Raw genomic sequence first — 20,936 nt, 5'->3', positions numbered from 1 at the left:
CCCCTGGGAACAACCACAACAACATAATCGCCCTGGTTCCCAGGCTACCGAGGTCCTAATCCAAACGTGTATTCCCCATTGACGAAAAACATATAAATACATGAATATAATATGCCTATATGTATAAATCTATATATGTATATATATCTGACTGCATTTTCAAGAACGTAAACGCAGAAATTTTACATGTCACTGATAATTTTGATACTATCCTTCAATAAAGAGCTTTCGACAAGGCTCAATCGTAGCAGTCAAATGAAAGGAAATAATTCGTCCATATGCCTTTTGAGGCTGAAAAGACTAAATTCAGGGTATTTTCATCGAATCGCGTTACTACCCAGTAGCGAATCACAGAGAACACTGACTGTTACCTAAGCGGAGGCATGTACTAAAACCTGAAACAACGAAATGAAACTACCGAAACAGCCGAAACAAAACAAAATTACCGAAACAAGCAAAACTTAAATATTTTCGCCACTTACCGTACTATATCCTCAGTTAAGCCTACTATACACTCCGGTTAGCCTACTATTCGCTCCGGTTTGCCTACTATACACTCCTGTTAGCCTACTACACACTCCGGTTAGCCTACTTTTCACTTAGGTTAGCCTACAATGCACTCCGGTTAGCCCATTTACGGTTAGCTCTCAATAATTGTAATGGGTTTTGCTTGTTTCGGTGATTTCGTTTCGTTTCGGTCGTTTTGGTCCTTTCGGTTGTTTCGGCAGTTTCGTTTTGGTGGTTTCGGTCGTTTCATTTTGGTGGTTTCGGTCATTTCGTTTCGTTGTTTCGAGTTTTAGTACATGCCCTAAGCGGAGGACGCCTTAAATTGAAAAAAACGTCTACTCACAACAGCACTTGAAGTGAATTCTTGCCTCGGCACTTCGACCGTTTCTGTTCCTTTGCGAAAGCTCTGTGTCCAGGCACCGAGAAGTATAGTTCGCCCAAGGCTTATCTGCTCACCCCCTCCCCACGCTTTGAAATAAATCCAAGGCCTTCTGCTACTATTGCTGCTGCTGCTGCTGCTGCTGCTGCTGCTGCTACTGCTCCTTCTACTACTACTGCTACTGCTCCTTCTACTACTACTGCTACTGCTGCTGCTGCTACTACTACTACTGTTACTGCTGCTGCTGCTACTATTACTACTGTTACTGCTGCTGCTGCTGCTGCTACTACTACTACTACTGCTGCTGCTGCTACTACTACCCCAACTGCTGTTGCTGTTGCTACTACTACTATCACTTTTACGCGTTGTAACTGACACTACTTACTCTTATACTAGAATCACTGCGTTTCTTTGTGCAACTTTTACTAAATCCACAATGTCATTGTATTTCATCGCACAAAAATTCTCCATGTGTCTCCTGGAGAAAGTGAGCTCTCTTTTTTTCCCTTGCTGTCATCACAACCACGTGTTTTGATTTTCGATGCAAAGCTGCCCTTGCCATATCGTCTCAGAGGGTATAGGAGCCGATGTTCAACATCATCAACAAAGTAAACTGACCACCTTCCGTCTGCATGGGTGCCATTCCAACCTAACTTACTGCAATCTTTAGACAGTGTAGAATTGTCATCAGGCAGAACTGTGTATGAGCCACATGCCAGGGGCCGGGTTGATCCCAGGTTGACGTCGATAAAGAACTTCACCACCGCCTCCCCCAGCGGTTTCAGATTGGTCATAATATGTAACATAGTTCCAGCTTGCTTCTTGTGGCAGTAAAATCTCATTTGATCGAAACCCATGTCATTTCGCAGGCTAAGTAGCACCTGTGGTACCAGATATTGACGGTGGTCAGCGTAGTTGGAAAGATTTCTGTAATGGGGGATGTCGTAAGAAGTTTTTGAAAAACGGAGATTTGATTCTGTGAATGAGATCATGTGAATGGCAGTCCAGCCACCTAAGTATGAAAAAAGTAAAGTTAATGTCAGATATTGAATTGACGAAAACAGTGCAATCTTTTTTAACTTTAACCAAAATATACTTGGGTCCGTTAACTAAAAAGCAAAAACCAACTAATACTGGAGCTTGAAATCACTGAACTACGAAAGGACAAACTTGGATTATCGTGACATGCACCTTTCGGACTGCTTGTGAATAACACGCATGCGTTCAGTTAATATTCGAAGGCAAAGTGACTCAATGTCGCCGATATTGTTTTTAGTAGTCAAGAAATGATATAAATAGCGTCTGATAGCAAAAGCAGGGCTGCATTCCGAGCAAGGTTCAGTAGAACGTAACCACTTGTAGAAAAAGGGATAAAAACTTTAAGATCACCCGCCTGAATTTTTCTTTATAGGATTGCATATTCCACATAACTATCAATCACCTACCCCTTGGAAGGCAGTTAATAAATCACGAAGATTTCTACAGAAGGTAGAAGGTTATTGACTACATTGCATTGCTTCGTCGATTTGGATTTGTTCTTTTAAAATCCTAAATTAGATCTAGGGTGGGACTGTAATTTCCACGAATCTATGCGGCACGCCATTTTTATGAGGTTGTTCGATCCACGTGAAGGAGCTGATACGAGGCAAAGTAAACGGCATTTATATACTTTCAGCTTTATTGAATTATTGAAGAGCTCCTCTTTTAGCATGATTTTGCCAGTTGATCTTTACTTATCTTTTTGTTATTACATTATTTCTACTTACCTCCATCAGTTGTCATGTCACAGTAAACAGTGAACGGGTTTCCTGACAATGTTGGATCAATGAGATATTCTCCATCGCCATTTGAGGGAGGCACTTGTCTGCACGAGCGGTAAACATTTCTGTTTATCTCTGCAAAGTAAAATAACAAACATTGTGGATCAGTGAACCTGTTGAGGAGAAACTACTCTTTTCTACTTCAACGTTACCAGCAACTTTTTCGAGAAAGTTCCAGCAGGCATGAATGCTTAGTCATACTGAACAGTAACTGTCAATAACGAAAATAGCAATCTTAGGTTTGTAACATTTGTTTTATGTTCTTTGGTTATAAATACCTGGTTGCCTAGTCAACCCCATGTACGTGGATGACATATCTCGGATGAAGACCTTTGCCACAGCTGAATATTTGGTTTTGTTATTCAGATCACATTGTAAAATATTCCACCAATAGTTTAAGCTCTTGCACTGTGAGTCATCAATGCACGCCATGAGGCAGCTGGGATAGTCTTCAGTGTACACAGACTTGTATGTGTGGTTCAACAGTGCCATTCCTCTCTGAGATCGCTCTTCACTGTTACTTTCCTCGGCTGCAGTAGTAATCGCCGGAGTGTGAAAAATAATCAGCAATACAGAGAACTGTGCTTTTATTCCACACATAGTCCGCTTTGGCTAAAAATGAATTGAACAAACGGTTACAAGGAGCCACAATAGCGTTATTTGTTAACAGGGGTGTATAAACAAAATGTACATTTTACAGTACTAGGACTGCATCGTGGTTCGTCAAATTAGGAATTTATCGTTTTTATACAAGTTCCTGTTAATTTTAGACAGGGATACAAAACACACGATATGAATCACTGTGCAGCTTTCAAGCTAGAGATACAGATCTCCTGAGCTCTGAACTTGTCGTTTTTTTGTGTTTGTTTGTTTGTAATTTTTTCCTTCTACAAATAGCAAGAAAAGAAAAACGTAAGGTGAAATAAAGATAAAATTGTGTTTATTTGTGGTTGTCAAGCCAAGAAATGATAACATGCGAATTATCTCATTTATGTAATGGAAGCTTAGTATTAAGGTCATGACAAGGCTATAAACTTTCTCTTTGCACATCTTCAAAAGACGTCTCAAAAATCTAACGTGCTTGTGTTTCCCATATTTGCAATTTATCGCGCGTTGTTATTCTGTTCGAGCGTGTGAGTAAGTACTTTAGAGAATTGTTTTTATAATTTACCCATAAGCAAGCAACTCATGGCAATACTTAATGTTGCTTTGTTTCGAGAGTGGCAGAGAGAAAATTCTGCCGCAATTTCACTACTATATTGTTGAAGCAATTGGGTTGAGGTATCGAAAGGGAAACCCAGAAAAAAAAACATGCGTTAGATCATTGTCTGTTGTGGTGACTTGTTAAGTTTTTATGATGGTAGTTTGTTTACACAGCTCTGCAGCCATACTGTCTGTTAATTTACAAAACAACTCAAATAAGATAGGGGCATAAAGGTTTTTTGTATTTTACAAGATTTACTACTGGGCGCAGCTAGTGTGTGATGTCTTTGCGGGGCCTAATTTCTGATATATTTCTTGCAAATAATTGTAGATTTGAAGACACGATATCCAAAAAACGTCTGTTAATTTCGTCTATTTTTAATCGTGAGTTCAATTAATATTTCTACAAATTCAAACAGTTTGTTAGCCTCCAGCAGCTGGCGAAAGAAAACATCCCGCCAGAGCTATGAACACTGTATTGCTAAAACAATTGTGTTCAGGTATCGTAGGAAAACACACAAAAACGTATGTTTGATCATGTCTGTTATGATGACTTGTTAAGTTTTTAGGATGATAGTTTGTTGACACAGCTCAGCAGCCACACTCTGTTAATTTACAGGGCAAAGCTAATTACCTGCCGCGGTTAGCGTTTGACGTCTGTGAGTGGTGTAATGTCTGTAATTATTTTGGTGAATAATTATAGTTTTGAGGTCGAGAAGTTTAGGGACGCCGTCCCTTCTACCGTTTGCGACGAAAGAAAAATACCGCCAGCTACAAAAGCTATATCGTTTAAAAAATTGGGTTGAGGAAAGTAGAAAAACACCAAGAAATATTACATGGGTTAGATCATTGGCTGTTGTTATGTCTTGAGTTTGTTAACACAACCCAGCATCTCTGCTGTTTGTAAATTTGCAAACATTTCAAACAAAGTTTTTTTTTTTACTTTACAAGGTTTATAACTTGCCGCAGCTAGCGTTTGATGTCTTTGAGGGACCTAATTTCTGACTATTTCTTGCAAATAATGGCAGTTTTGAATCGTGGGCTTAATTAATTCATCTTTCTACAAATTCAAACAGTTTGTTAGCCTGTAACAGCTGTTTTTTTTTTAAAGAATGTTACCAACGAAGGCTTGAAAAAGAGAAAGGAGAGACAGTAAAATTTAAACATAATGTACATTAGTAAATAATAAAGATGGTAAATTTTAAGCTCGGTAATAAATAATGAAGATGAAGTGTTCAACATGACTCGAGCATGGGACAAAGAAAAATTCTGAGTCCCCGACGGGAATCGAACCCATGGCCTCCCATATACCGGTTGGGCGCTCTAACCAACTGAGCTACGAGAGACTTGTTGTGAGCTGGGCCATTGTTTTAACAGCCTTTCACGAAAAATGTTTACATTAAGAGTCAAGTTCCAAAGTTTGAAAAGAGTTCTATGTTAAAAAAAGACATAAATGCGCAACTAATTTTTCGAGGATGACGTGCTTTGTTTACGTTCCTAGAAAACAGTCGAATTTAACCGCAAAAGTCTAATACAAACAGATAAATTCTAAAACTAAAGTAAGGGTGATACATTGTAAACTATATTTCTTGTTGTTTGCTACTGTTTAAACGACTAAATCTAATGTGATGTGTTTGGGCGTCATTAACATATCTCTACCATTTTTCACCTGTATTTTCCATTCCTTAGTACATTATACGTGCATGACGTCATGACGGAGCGAAGTCTCTGGAAAGTTACTCGTACCGTTAAGACACCTATAGTCTTATGAATGCACAGTCGCCACAAAAAGGACATAAAAGTGAAGTACATCACACAAAATACTTAAATCCAAAGTCAACACTAAACGATTGTGTTGGAGACGTTTAAGCTTCGTTTCTTTGTCATGCAACAAGTGCGTTTAACTGAGAAAACTGCAAGGTGTTGGGAAAAAAATGTATTCACCCAAAGCCGAGGACAAACCTGTGATAGATAAGTCAGGAAACGTGATAGGTTGGTCGGATTGAGATAGAATAAAAATGAAGACGACTCTCAATGTTCGAAACGTCCACCTTTTTGACACAGATTAGGATTAGGCAGAACACGAAAATTAACATAGCAAAATATCATTAAAGTCAGGCCTATGATGCGCCACCCTTCCAGTAAAGGCATCGTTATCATCATTTGCATTACGTTCGACATTTTTAATTTTTTTTCCGTGGTATTCAAGTAGGCGTTAAAAGAAACATTTTAAGGAGAGACTTACCATAGATTTAGTATGCTGAACCTTCATTGTTGAGTGAAGGTGGCAACGTTTCGTTCGATAGTGTTAAATGCTAAATGAAATGTGAACATGCATATTAGTGGGAACCTGTAAAAAGCAAATTACGATTGACAACATTAATAAGAGAACGTTTAGAAATGTATTGACTGTTTGTAATCAACGCTGGAAATTAAAATGGAAAATTAATTATTGAACACCAGAAAACACCAGAAAAAGTCCGGTGGGTTAGATTATTGTCTGTTGCTATGTCTTGTTGAGTTTAAATGATGTACAGCCTAGAACCCTACTGTCTGTTAATTTACAAACCAAGGTGACACAGCTAGGGGTTGCTTTCTTTAAGGGGCGTAATTTCTGTAATATTTCAAGCGACTAATTGTAGTTTTGAAATATAAAAAAAACATCTGCTTTGTCGGTTTTTAATCGTGGGCTTTTTTAGTCTTTCTACACGCACAGAGAAATAAATAAATTCAGACAATTTGTTAGCCTCTAACAGCTGCAGTTTTGTTTAGCTTTTTCAAACGAAGGCTGGAAAAAAGGAAAGTATATAAAAAAAGGAAAAAAATAAATTTTAAACAAACTTGCTGATTATTCGCTACTTACTAACAGAGAATCACTGTACCTCAACATTTTGCATGTACTAAAAAACTAATAGTCGCTAAACACTCTGATGATGATCTCAATGATAGAAAACGTGTAATGTACATAGTTTTGACAGCTTTTTACCTAAATTGATTGCATTTTTAGTCAAGTTTAAAAGGTTGAAGAAAGTTCTATGCTTGCAAATGACCAGACGTAAATTTGCCACTCATTTTCCCAGCGAAAAAAAACAAACATGCTCTTTACCGGAACAGTTCAAAACAAACCACAAGATAAATTTTAAAACTGAAGTCAGGGTAATACATTGTATTTTGTGTGTGTGTGTTTTATCACAGTTTATCTAATGCAATTTGGCAGACAAAACATTATTCTCTGCCAATTTTTCACTTGCATATTTCATGATGGTCTTAGTACAGTGTCGTGCACCATGTCATAACGTGTACAGAACGAAGTCTCGGAAAGTTATATTATGGATAAATCCAAAGCAGTTATCTTCTTTTATGGATTTTTTTAACCAAATTGTCAGCCATCATACTCCAGGATTACGACAGATGTGTGGTATACTTAAGGAAAATCCACGAGCAATTTTGCACAGAGCGTATTTAGCCAAATTAATTATTAATTAAATTCTATGTTAGCAAAATATCGTGAATGAAGATGGATATCATCATTTCAACAAGGTTCAACATGTTAAGCCGCTTTTGCTTGAATATTTTCAAACCAAAACCGTTTCCTTGTAAATATTTATAATAAAGTTCTACAAATCCGTTTGTTTTTCTTAAGTATTCAAGTCGGCGTTTGAAGAAACATTTCAAGGAGACATTTATCAATAAAATTTATCTTAGTAGCCCACCCCACTCCCCTCCAGAAAGAATGAGGCAGTAAAAAGTGCAGGATTTAAGTCACCTCGCAATTACATCACACACTGTTGATCATGTTTTCAAATTTCTCCAATATATGTCATTAAAGATGTGAATATTGTTCATCAAGGTGTAAGATAGGTAATGAACGTTTATTCGTTTGTCTCACGATAGAATCGCTTTGAGATGCACATCGCGACGTTTCGACTGAATACTGCTAGTCTTAATCAGGCGATGAGGTCGATTGTTTACGCGTCGCTATTTATGCACATTGGTTCGCTGTGATTGGTGCATTTCGATCCTCATTATTATTCCGACAAACAGATGATGCTCCCTCAGAGGTCCACTTTGTAGTTGAACGGTTGTTGTGCTTTCTGATCGTAGGTATCCATGCTTCAGGAATTTCAATTCCGCTATCTCTATTGATGTTATTAGAATGAAGTCTTATTTGGATAGTCTCTTTGACCCTGCATGTGTATCGGTGAGGGTCACGATCGATAAACTTTACTTGATTCCATTAAGGAATATGCCCCGTTTCGTTTGCGTGCTCCGAAACTGCGGAGGTTTGTGTATGAGCAAGCCTTATGTCTCTGTCGTGTTCTTTTATCCTGTCTTGTATCGCTCTCACTGTTTCCCCTATATATACTTTGCTGCATTCACAGGGAATTTGTACTTTTGACTTCATTCTAATAAAATATCTGCACCCCTAAACGCCCTGGTGTCGAGTAGAGAGGTTCTCCATCTGCTGTTGATTGTAATGTGATCTATCTGGTTTTTGGTCCTTTTGTCTGGAGAATTCCATGTGGTCTTATGAATTTCTCTGTGAGGGAAGATGGTGCCCCCGATTACCAGGCCATTTAAACCACAGAAGTCTGCAAAAAGCTCTCCATTCTCGTTCATTTCTCCAGAGCCGTGTTTGCCCATGTGGTCTTCTCGTCCTGTGTTGTCCCTTCCAACTTTAGCATTTAGGTCTCCTATCACCATCAGGACGTCATGCTTTGGTGTTGTAGCCACTTCTGACTGTAACTGTTCATAGAAATTGAGTTTTTCAGTCTCATCTGCCTCATTTGTGGGCGAATAGCATTGAATGACTGTGAGTTTGCTGTACTTTGAATAGAACCTAGCACGGACCATCCTCTCGCTCACTGGTTTCCATTCCAAGAGTGCCTTGGCAGATAGACTGTTTAACATGAGAGCAACACCACCTTGATGTTGTCCATCCTTTCGGACCGAATATAAAATAGTTGCACAATACTTGCACACTACCACTTCCCGTCCATCTGCTTTCACTAACCCCCAAGATATCAACTCTGTTTTCTTTCATTTTCTTGGCCACTTGTGCAGCTTTTCCACATTCATACATCGTCCTTACGTTCCAACAGCCAATTCTGGTAATGGCCTTAGGCCCCAAAAGAGAGGGTTTTGGCTCACAAACTCCCTGGAGGTTTTGGTCAGCAAGCGTCATGCTACCATCCATGGAATGGTCCTCCCTCTGGCGACCCACCATTTCCCACTGTAAAGTTTCTGTTTCGGTTTCTGTAGTCACATGTTGAGTCTGAGGGGGTGACTAGCCCCCTGCAGACTTGCCATAGCCCCTATTTGCCAGCTTGTTCAGGGTTCCTGTCAGGCCTTCACAGCTACCGTAGCGGCCCCGGGACCTAAGTCCCACTGTACTTCACCCTGACAGGCAGTCCCCTACTCCACCGTTGCCCACCTCCCACCAACGAGGACGTTAGGGGTTGGTCTTTGGGAGGCTATACGCTGGTGGTTGGCAGACTGCGTTTAAAACTAAGGAAAGTAGCTTAAGAGTCCGCACGAAGAAAATTAGATCTTGATAAGCTGAAAGACCCAGGAACTCAAAGAAAGTTCAGATTGAGGCTGCAGAATAGGTTTGAGCTTCTAGCAGAACTGGAGGCTCAAGAGGAAGAAACAGGGATGGAAGATATATGGCAAATCGTCAAGAACATATACATGGAAACAGGAAGGGAAGTCTAAGGGTATTCCAGTAAGAAAAGAAAAGAGTGGATCTCAGATGACACGTGGGCTTTAGTTGAAGAAAGAAAAGAGTTAAAGAAACGCATGCTTAATAATACCCAAAATACCCCAGCCGAGGACCTTCAGCAACAATACCGGGCTAAGGATAAAGCTCGCCAGGACAAAAGGAATTACATCGAGAATAAGGCGGGAGAAGCAGAAGAAGCAGCGAAGGTAAATGATAGCAGAAAGCTCTATAACATCACAAGAAGTCTTTCAGGCAAAACCCACCAAAGCTCTACAACGATTAGAGATCGTAATGGCGATGTTTTAACAACAATTGAAGATCAACTAAAACGGTGGACTGAACACTTTAGTAAAACACTAAATAGAGACGATCCACGCAACCCGCCCCGCCTTGAGACTAACGTGCCTGATCTAGACCTAAATTCAGATGCCATTAGTAGAGATGAAATCCGACAGGCAATCAAACTGCTCAAGAACAACAAAGCCCCTGGTTATGATGACATACCCGCAGAGCTGCTTAAAGCAGACATCGAAACAGCTACAGAGGTGCTCTTCGTATTGTTCGGGCACATATGGCAAGAAGAACAGCTTCCGGGTGACTGGCGCAAAGGCCTTATTGTGAAAATCCCAAAAAAGGGTGACACCACAGAATGTACCAACTGGAGGGGAATAACTCTTCTATCTGTGGTGTCTAAGGTATTCACCAGAATCATCCTGACAAGAATTCAGAATGCAGTGGATAATCAGCTACGGAAGGAGCAAGCAGGCTTCCGTAAAGGAAGGTCGTGCACAAAACAGATTTTCACTCTAAGGAACATAATAGAACAATGTATGGAATGGCAGGCATCCCTGCACCTGAATTTTATTGATTTTGAAAAGGCGTTTGACAGTGTTCATCGAATCACCCTATGGAAACTCTTGCGGCTTTATGGCGTCCCACACAAGATCATCAGGATGATACAGGCCTTGTACAAAGATTTCACATGTAGCGTTCTCCACGAAGGAAATTTAACACCATGGTTTGCCGTGGAAACTGGGGTCAAGCAAGGATGCATGCTGTCACCTTTGCTGTTTTTGATTACCCTAGACTGGGTGATAAAAGAAACAACAAGTCACCAACGTACTGGAATCAGATGGAAATTGACAACCGTATTAGAAGATCTGGATTATGCGGATGACCTCTGCCTTCTATCCACCCATGGAACACATCTAGGCGAGAAAACAGCTAGATTACAGAACAATGCGCGTAGAGTTGGGCTTAAGGTGGCTCGACCCAGTTTTTTTCTAGCGATACCTATCAACTTTGAAACCCTTATACTTAAAGGGATTAATGTCAATGACAAAACTACTATATCACATGCATTACACATAGACTGAACTTCAATATGATATAAATTTTTTGGCGATCAGAATGAATATCACGTGGCAATGACGTCACACAGGGTTTTACTCTGAATCGAATTTTAGGCGGTAACCGCATTTTCTCTCGAGATCCTCCACGCTACGTATACCTTGGGTGTTTGCCTTCATCTCAGTGGAGTTTCATCGAAATCTACAAGAGGAATTTTGAAATATCTTGAAATTTCTTTTTAGATGGTATAATTTATGCGTAAAATAAAGTCAAGACTTCATATAAAGAAATTTGCTTCTTTTTTATGTTTAATGAGAGGATTTAGCCCCCATTCCTTTTATAAATGTCCCATATACTACATCCAAACCTTTAGAAGAAAGTAGACTTGCGCGATTTCGAAAAATATGAAAATATCTTAATCGGAGTAGAGCTCAATGTTTAGCTCTATTTACCATTTTTACGGCTACTTTTGCAAAAAAGCGATTATTTCAAAAACCCGTCGATGAAATTTTTCCAAAATTTTTCAGGATGAAAAATAATCAGTACACCACACAATCTTTAAATTTCATGCTCATTGAAAATTTCTAAGGTTGTCTAAACTAAACGCAAAATTGAGTAAACATTGAAGCGATGTCGAAGTTTGAGATAATTTTGTGCTATGGGATTTCCTTTTGTTTCGAGTTAAGCACAACATCGAATTCCTGTGTACCACGCGTAAAATGACAACGCTTGGCTACCTTCCGAAAGCTTTCCGAAACCTTTCCGAAATATGGAACAATGGAAAAGAAATTGTCACGCATGAGTTTTTCTTGTTGGGTCGACGTCTTGGCTGAGATAAAAGTTAACCGGCTTTGAGTTTGGTGTTGTGTGACTGCTTTCTTCAGTTGGAAATGTATTCATTCATCCAGTATTGTTTACTTGAACTCGATGAGAATATTACCATATTCAAAACTATTTCGGAAAGCTTTCGGAGGGTAGCCAAGCGTGGTCATTACACGCGTGGTGCACAGGAATTCGATGTTGTGTTAAAATCGAAACAATAGGAAATCCCAGAGCACAAAATTATTCAAAACTTCGACATCGCTTCAATGTTTACTCAATTTTGCTTTTAGTTTAGACAACCTTAGTTATTTTCAATGAGCATGAAATTTAGGGATTGTGTGGTGTACTGATTATTTGTCACCCTGAAAAAATTTGGAAAATATTCATCGACGGGTTTTTGAAATAATCGCTTTTTTGCAAAAGTAGCCGTAAAAATGGTAAATAGAGCTAAACATTGAGCTCTACTCCGATTAAGATATTTTCATATTTTTCGAAATCGCGCAAGTCTACTTTCTTCTAAAGGTTTGGATGTAGTATATGGGACATTTATAAAAGGAATGGGGGCTAAATCCTCTCATTAAACATAAAAAAGAAGCAAATTTCTTTATATGAAGTCTTGACTTTATTTTACGCATAAATTATACCATCTAAAAAGAAATTCCAAGATATTTCAAAATTCCTCTTGTAGATTTCGATGAAACTCCACTGAGATGAAGGCAAACACCCAAGGAATACGTAGCGTGGAGGATCTCGAGAGAAAATGCGGTTACCACCTAAAAATCGATTCAGAGCAAAACCCTGTGTGACGTCATTGCCACGTGATATTCATTCTGATCGCCAAAAAATTTATATCATATTGAAGTTCAGTCTGTGTAATGCATGTGATGTAGTAGTTTTTTGTCATTGACATCAATCCCTTTAAGTATGAGGGTTTCAAAGTTGTTAGGTATCGCTAGAAAAAAACTGGGTCGAGCCACCTTAAGATTAACACCAAAAAGAACAAATGGATGAGCACTGGATGCAAAAGAAATTGCCAAATAAAGATAGATGGACATGAGATAGAGAAAATAGAACAGTTCTCTTACCTTGGCAGTGTGATTGATGTGCAGGGAGGTGCCGATGCAGATGTAAAAACGCGTATCGGCAAAGCTAGACAGGCATTCATAGCACTGAAACCAGTTTGGAGATCCAAAAGGATTTCCCTTAAGACCAAATTAAGACTATTCAACTCAAATGTAAAGACAGTGCTTCTCTATGGCTCCGAAAGCTGGAAAACAACACAGGACGTAGTTAAAAAGTTGAGGGTTTTTATCCACAAGTGCCTCCGTATAATATTGGGAATAAGATGGCCACAAAAAATATCCGACCTGGAAGTACGAAACATCTGTAAACAAGAGGACATCATGGTGAGCTTAACCCGCAGGAGATGGAGTTGGATTGGGCATGTATTGAGGAAGGACTCCGGCGATGTGGCTAAAGAAGGTTTATTCTGGACACCAGAGGGAAAGCGAGCACGGGGAAGGCCTAGAACAACCTGGCGAAGGTCGGCCGAGAAAGAACTTAAGTCCCTGCACCTGACCTGGAATGGGATCCGGAAGGCGACACAAGACCGCTCCCGCTGGAGAGAGACTGTAGAGGCCTTATGCGTCCAATGGCGCGATAAGGATCGATGATGATGATGATGAAAAACAGCACTACAAAGCAACTCTAAAAACAAACTTGGAAATTTCAACTACCCAGTCAGATGAAGTCTCCTTCAGTTCAAAACTGGTGCCAATATCCTTCAATGACATCACTAGCCCCAGTCTCTGTTTGTCTCAGTGGTGCGCTCAATAATCCTGACTTTACATTCATTAGAAATTCCGGTTTTAACTAGAAACAAAATTTTCCGGGATTTAATTCGGCCAAAAAAGGGGTTGGGGGTTTAAGCTTGACTTCAGTGAGTCAGTAGTAAAAAATGCTGATGATGCTTGTTTGAATAATCAAGTCAGCTCAGAGTTTGTTTTCAGTTCAAAAAACATATCAGAATGCTAACAGTACCATTGCTTTTGAGCTAAAAACCTTAAGTAACATTGATAGGCAACAAGTTCATCTAAAATACAAAAAAGTACATTTACCTTCTTCCAAAACCAGTGAGATGTTTCAGAGTGCTGCCAAGTCATCTGGTAGTGTTGTTATATCAATAAGGTCTGGTCAGGTCGTATTTCAACAGAATTGTACACATTATCTGTAAAAATTAATAAGTTATTGCTCAAAGGACCCTTGAGTCAGCCAGGCCTTTGTTTTTGTTTAAATACAAATTATGGTGTTGCATTTTATGCAGATCATGTCTAAAAGAAATTAAAATGACAATGATAAAGATAATTAAGCAGACTTCCAGTAAAACGGATTAAAGCAACACAATAAGCTTTTGTTTCGCCATAAAGTTTTCATGATTAAGATGGCACCAAAAATGGTGCCGACTGACTGTAGGGTTCTTTAATGCGGGTAATGACGCTTTTTTTGAAATGTCACCTTTATAAAACTAGTGGTACCTATCGGTAGAAATGCCAACAAGTACAACGGGACGCTTTATGATTTTAGTTGTTCAATAAACATTGCGCGTTTTCTTTGGAATAAATAGCATTCTGTTAGCATTCTGTGAAATTTCTTGGAATAAAATGCGATTTTATGAAGGCTAAATGAGGAAAAAGTTCTAAAATAATACCAAAGTAGTGAAGATTTAGTGAGAAATCTTGTAAATTTCATGCTATTTGAGAGTTTCAAGCCATTGTTGTCCGATGCCGCTATTTTGGAAAGGTTTCCGCTGTTTTAAAGTCGACGTCCTATAGGTCTTAATCAAAGTGGCTATGAGCCACTGAACACGGAAAATATATAATTACGAAACGAAAAGCAAACTTTTACAAAGATTTGCCAAAACAAAGCATTTCAAACTTTCCACACTGTAGTTAAATCCATTCAGCACATGCCACTGGCCTTGTTAGAAGAAATATTCTTGAGACAATCGATGATCTTGCTTTCTGTGATAGGAGGGATAGAAAAAGTGTTGCTAGCATCCTTTCTTGAACTGACATAATTGCGAAGTTTGGAGATGTCAAAATTCGTTTGAGGAAGTAGTGATCTAAGCTGATCCGCAATAGACGTAAAATGAGAATTAAACTCAGAAGCAATTTGTTCTTTATCTTCTAAAATTCGCCCATCAGCTTTAAGCTTGTTCACACGCTTAGACTGTTTGTTCGATCCAGAAATTGATTTGATTGTTTTCCACATTTCTTTGGCATTGTTTTTATTATTCTCAAGTTTGGAGACATAATACTTTCGTTTAGCACTCTTTAACATGCCAACTGCCTTATTCCTGGCTTTCACTATCCCTGCGTAAACTATTTCTTTGTTCGCTTTTAACCAAATGGTTTTTAAAGGGTTACATTATGATATTATAGTTTAAGGAATTCATATGAAAAGCAGGAAAATGCCCATAGAGCTACATATCTCTTCACAAAGTACACAAAATGTAAGAACCTAATGGCAATTACGCTTGTCATCAGATGGAGGATAACTTTTTACCTATAATGATGTGGTTCAATTACAAGTGTTAACACTACAGAAAATACATGTATCCTTACCCCAACCACAGAAGGGATTGGAAATTCTGGGGGAGGGAATGGGTGGTTCTCGAAGACCAAAAACGTAATGAAATGCATGAAGTTTAATTGGAATTTCCAGCGTTCTTATAAAATCGCTTCTGTTCTCTTCTGTTGGGGTTGTATGGAAATTTTCTGGAACTACACAATTCAGTTACTTCCATTTATGTTATCCTTATAAGGTTACAATACAGCATATAAAAGTGATTAACTTTATGAGCTGTGATTGATTTTATGATATGTAAGATTGATGGTAAAAGTACTGAGTATGAGAATAGGTCTTCTTTTTTGAACGCACATATATATTTTAATCCTTTTTCTTTTACTACAGATGGTGGAGTTTGTGCCTGGATCACATGTATTCTTGTATCCAAGACACCTCAAAGAGGTGGAAAGGAAAAAAACGGGGATTCACGCAGCCAGATATCTGCTGAGTTGCTTTTATACTCCCATCGAGTGAATGGAAGCTGGCAACTTAACAGGGAGAAACAACAAAAAGGGCCTTGATGCCGGCATCATTGATGCCATAGTAGGTATGTACATATAAGTGTTAAAACATAACAGTCTCAAATATTAAAAAAATTGTCGCAAAAACAATTATTACAGCTAAGAAGAGCCGAGTACAAAATGGAATCTGACCCTCCCACTTCCCATACCTCGTACTCCTAGTAGCTCTAAATAGTATAAACACCCCAGTCTTATTCTATTGAAAAATATCTAAAGCAATGTTGCAGAATTTTGGCAATTTTTTTCAGGTGACTGTCCTCCGCAGCTGTCATATTACCCCTCCCATCTCCTATTCTCACAGGGTCCCGCACCCCTTATCCCCCTCTATCCACGAATCACTAGTAAACAATTTTCTTTCAGACAGATATAAAGTAAATTTGAACTCAAATAGAGCACTTGCAAAATTTTCATAAAAACTCTAACTAGCAATTTGATTATTTCTTGCAGCTTATGCCACCAAAAAACAATACGAGGCATCATAGATACGCACAGCACTCCGATGCAAAATTGATGGACTGATAAGTTAACATGCAAAGAAAAAGGGAGCGCCAGACAAGACAACCTAGCAAGACTCTCAAGCAGCAGATATCAGGTGAACAATTCTTTCAGACAGATTTAAATGTAAATTGAAAAGTCAAACAAAATAAGCACTTGCAAAACGTTCATAAAAATTACCTCTAACAATCATTAAACTAATATTGTTTCATGCAGGTTAATTTTGCCTACAAAAAAACTTAACACAAGGCTCCTGATATATGCAGTACTCAGCGGAGCAAGATTGACACAGACATTATGGAATCCGATTAGTTTTTGAAATCTGATTTTTACTGTTAACTGTCTTATATATTTATGTCAATCTTTAATACATTCAAGAGTTTTTTTCAACAATAAATTTATTTTTCTTTTAACTCAAGTGTGGTTTTATGAAGACTAAACTAGCGACCGCGACTTTAAACTAGCGATCGCCACTCTAAATGGGCGATCGCCACTTTAAACTCGTGATTCGCTACTTTAAACTAGCGATCGACACTTTAAACTGGCAATCGCCACTTTAAAGTAGCGATCGCCACTCTAAACGGGCAATCGCCACTTTAAACTTGCGATTCGCTATCTTTAACTAGCGGTCGATACTTAAAACTGGCGATCGCCGCTTTATAAAATCGCGATTTGCTACTTTAAACTAGCAATCGCCACTTTAAACTAGCAATCGACACTTTAAACTAGTGATCGCCACTTTAAACTAGTGATCGACACTTTAAACTAGTGATCGACACTTTAAACTAGTGATCGCCACTTTAAACTAGCGATCGCCACTTTAAACTAGTGATCGACACTTTAAACTGGTGATTGCCACTGCTAACCTTGTGATTGCTGGCGCAGTTGGCATCATGGCTTCGGGGTCGAAGTATTCTTCGTCGTTACTTACAGAGTATGCAACGGTGGATGAGATAATTTCCTGTTTATGTTATTTATTTCTGACTTGCTTAGTAAACGTAATCATTTCTTTGCTATAGAAAACCACGCTTTAATCGTAAGCTTCGTAAAAGTAAGAATTAAATAGTGTATGGTAATTTGTTCACAGCTTCAATGGTGAAGACCGATAATTTTAACACTGTACTGCTTTGTGGTCAAGACACATTGTAATAACAGCCTTAGTAAAGCAACTTACAATACAAGCGTATAGATAGATAAATGAGTTTTATTATCTATTATAATATAGATAGGAGTCTACGCGCGCTCTGATTGGCTAAAAACCTATGTTTTATCAGAGTATAAAACATAGAAAAATCATGTTTTATTGTTTTTCGTCAGCTTTCCTCGAGTGCTTCGCGCGTCGTTGACTGTTCGTTGGCTATAACCACTCGTATCCAACAAGGGCGAATGGAATAATTGTTTTATTAAATTCCTTTTTAAGTATAAATCCACTGGACATTTCATTTTGATGTAAACGAAGTGAGGCGGGAAAAATTGTGGCGCGGTGTCCACTGCTTGAGTTGAATGAAACTCGCAAGGAAAGCGAGCGAGAGAGTTTTCTTTCCAAGATTTTCTTCGACAATCTCCTCTTAAATCGTCTATTCATGCTGGAACTTGATTGTGACAACAATTAAGGTTTACGGGAATATCCGAAGCAATAGCTTTTCTGGAAATTATACGCCTTGTTCAAGTCGAACGAAGCAAGGGACGGATGTCATCGAGACTACTATATTATGCTGAGACGAAATTGCACTCGGTGCAGTCGGTGAAGTTTATCGAAGTTCAAAAAGACAAGATCAAGATTAAAAGGTAACAAACTTACCTGAAATGCTTAGCCTTATTTTACGTCGAATACTGAATGAAATTGTGTCAGTTTTCTGGTCTTCCCGTAAACTATTTTCTGCTTTTCATCTTTGTTTACTCGCTCTTGTTGCACATATTTTTAATTAAACTTTTCACTCGCGGTGTCTAAAATCTATATCATAAAGCAAAGAAAGAAGCCTAAGCCATGTTTTATACTGTCATAAAACACTCCGGGCATTTGAGAACACTCGAGAAATGTAGAAAACATTCGCCTGCGGCTCATGTTTTCTACATTTCCCTCGTGTTCTCAAATGCCCGTCGTGTTTTATGACAGTATAAAACATGGCTTAGGCTTCTTTATTTGTTAAATAAAATTGAACAACTATAATGATTGGTTTCAGAGCAATGAACATGAATTGTCAAATATTGTTGTGATCCCTTTCAGCTGCTTTTGGTAAAATATTTTAATATCTCGTGTCCACACTCCGAAAATTTGAGCAATATTAAAGTTATTAACAGACCATTGCAAGTTGTGTTTTTGTTAATGAATGTAGATTTAAAAAGTTATACAGCTAGGGCAAATAAAGTTGTAAACTTATACTGTAGTAAGCAGATTACTGGTATGTTATTGCCCACTTGGTTAATCCCAAACTTATTAGTTGAAGGGAATGCTTGCATGCATTTTTTTAAGTGTATTAACCTATTGTTATCATCATCATCATCATCATCATCATCATCATCCCTCATCATTTGTATTATTATGACATTAATATTAATATTATAAGGTCCCTAAATTTTTGTAAATACTGAGTTTAGGCTTAAAGGTGATGTCCAGGCTGAACGATACAGTCTTTGTATTCATGATTAAAGACTTAAGTTAAGCCATTCTGTCATTACATATTGCTTAGTTCGGAACTGCTGAATAGGCTGAAAAGTTGATGAAAAATATCATTAATGTTAACAAAAATGGTCTATTTACACAAAGTTATATTTTGGCTTGTAAAACAGTCTCTTTTATGAGCCTTACATGGCTGGGCTGGAGATTGTGACATTTGGACTGAAATCAACATATTTTATTTCCAGGAGTGACCAATGCGTTTCTTGATGCAAGCAAATGCAATCACATTTTTTCTTTCTTTCAGATTTTCGAGTTTCTCCAAATCAGAGGAGTATCCCAAACATGTTGTCAGCAATTCTATGAGGACAAGGTGTGTTGTAGACTAATATCAAGCATTGTAAACCAGCACAAATAATGCTACGTAATGATGTGATATTAGTTAGGGATGGTTCATAATTTATGTAGAGGGCGAGCTATGTCGATTTTATATTTTTTCACTTGCATTTTTGGACCCCCCTATTATTTTGTGTTTTTTTACCTGCCCCTCCCCCATGCATAATACCATGACCCCCTCCCCCCATCCGACACCACCACCCAAAAAACTCTGAAGATTAATACAATACTTTTGAGTCTCAAAATTAACCACATTATGGCGTGAATTGTTTCATCAGCAAAACTACTTGTTTCCTGAGAAATCGAAGTAACAAAACGATTTCTTTAGATGCATTTTCTTTGGATAGTTAATGTGTCCGTAAATTTCTTTTTTCAACAGCAATTTAAAAAAAGCAATCAAAGAGCACGCGAGAAAAATGGATTGGGTCGTAAACCCAGCGTCCAACAGACACAGCCGTGGATTTACAGGGATAAAGTTGCGACGCCCCGCAAGAAGCCATGCAATGGAATTTGGGGGACGTATAATGCTGGAGAGAATCCAGTCTCCGTCAAAAACCAGTTCCACTAATTGAAGTAAGTGATGTATACTATTATATACGGTGAGACACAGACTTCACACTGCTGTAAGTTAATTAAAAATTAAGTAATAACTGTTATCTGTTTTGATAGTTACCTAAAGCACCGAGTGATCCCCGGGGTGCCGGAGTTTGCGCCTTTGCATCAAGGGATGTGTTTAAAGGTGACGTCATTTGCGAATACGAAGGCGAAATAATATCGCTTGAAGAGGCGAAGGAGAGAGTGAGTCTATGGAGCAGAGGGGAGGCCCTGCACACTGGTGGTCATAGAGAGCGCAAGACGCCAGATTGCGTGAGTATATAAACTGATAAATATATCGAGTGTAGTTTGGAAACGTACAAACAAAGTTAGCCTTACCAGCTACTGTTCTTAGTGACTCAAGTAAAAGGTAATGCTGTACGGATTAACGAAAATAGGCGTATCAACTTATTGCTCTACGAATAAATGGTGTAATCCGTAAGAGCAAGCCACTGTCGAATTAGCGTTATTTATACTAACTGTATTATTATCTATTGAAGCTAACCGAAGTGCTATTAAGCTAAGCCTTAGCCGGCGCTTAAAACGCCAACCGAAGTTTTAATCTGGTGAGTGAGGAGTGCTAGTCAAGTTAAGTGCTAATCAGCCTAACTGGAGTGCTAACCAGAATACAAGTTTGCTTTAAGTTCCACGACAATTTCATAGAGTAAATGTGATTTCTCATTTAGGATTGATCCCTAGCAAGGAAGAGAAGTCGCCTCAAATGATCAGCTAACCTGGGGAGCTACCCTGAACCACTCACTCAGGAATTCAAACGTCAGGCCATACGTGGCATGCAAGAACACATCTCAACCCCGCGTTTTCTTAGTGGCTCTTCGTGACATCCCCCAAACGACAGAGCTGCTGTGGAACTCTAACGACCCCG

General features: G+C 38.6%; 1 protein-coding gene and 1 long non-coding RNA gene across 2 annotated transcripts; one reads left to right on the top strand and one right to left on the bottom strand.

Annotated features, from left to right (window-relative positions):
- Window positions 1-729: 729 nt before the first annotated feature.
- LOC144650240 (uncharacterized) lies at window positions 730-6,235 on the bottom strand. The gene is made up of 4 exons (XM_078509897.1): window positions 6,155-6,235; window positions 2,985-3,318; window positions 2,653-2,781; window positions 730-1,898 (listed from the first exon to the last, which is right to left on the bottom strand). The coding sequence occupies exons 1-4, from the start codon at window positions 6,179-6,181 to the stop codon at window positions 1,336-1,338; spliced, it is 1,053 nt and encodes a 350-aa protein (XP_078366023.1). The 5' UTR covers window positions 6,182-6,235; the 3' UTR covers window positions 730-1,335.
- A 13,539-nt stretch (window positions 6,236-19,774) lies between these two features.
- On the top strand, window positions 19,775-20,864 carry LOC144648747 (uncharacterized). Its single transcript, XR_013569762.1, has 3 exons — window positions 19,775-20,032; window positions 20,129-20,326; window positions 20,740-20,864. It is a non-coding gene; the product is annotated as an uncharacterized LOC144648747 (long non-coding RNA).
- Window positions 20,865-20,936: the final 72 nt, after the last annotated feature.

The sequence above is a fragment of the Oculina patagonica genome, chromosome 4 (genome assembly GCF_052425735.1).
Source record: "Oculina patagonica isolate OP01 chromosome 4, crgOcupat, whole genome shotgun sequence".
NCBI lineage: Eukaryota > Metazoa > Cnidaria > Anthozoa > Scleractinia > Oculinidae > Oculina > Oculina patagonica.
Note: the sequence above shows the minus strand (reverse complement) of the source record. Positions and strands in the feature narration are given on the sequence as shown.

Bases quoted from the DNA above. Each gene is read 5' to 3' on its own strand.
- LOC144650240 (XM_078509897.1), bottom strand. From the start codon at position 6,181: ATGAAGGTTCAGCATACTAAATCTATG. The intron at 3,319-6,154 runs GTAAGTCTCTCC...ATTCATTTTTAG, and splicing joins TTCAGCATACTAAATCTATG to CCAAAGCGGACTATGTGTGG. The intron at 1,899-2,652 runs GTAAGTAGAAAT...TTTCATACTTAG, and splicing joins TGACATGACAACTGATGGAG to GTGGCTGGACTGCCATTCAC.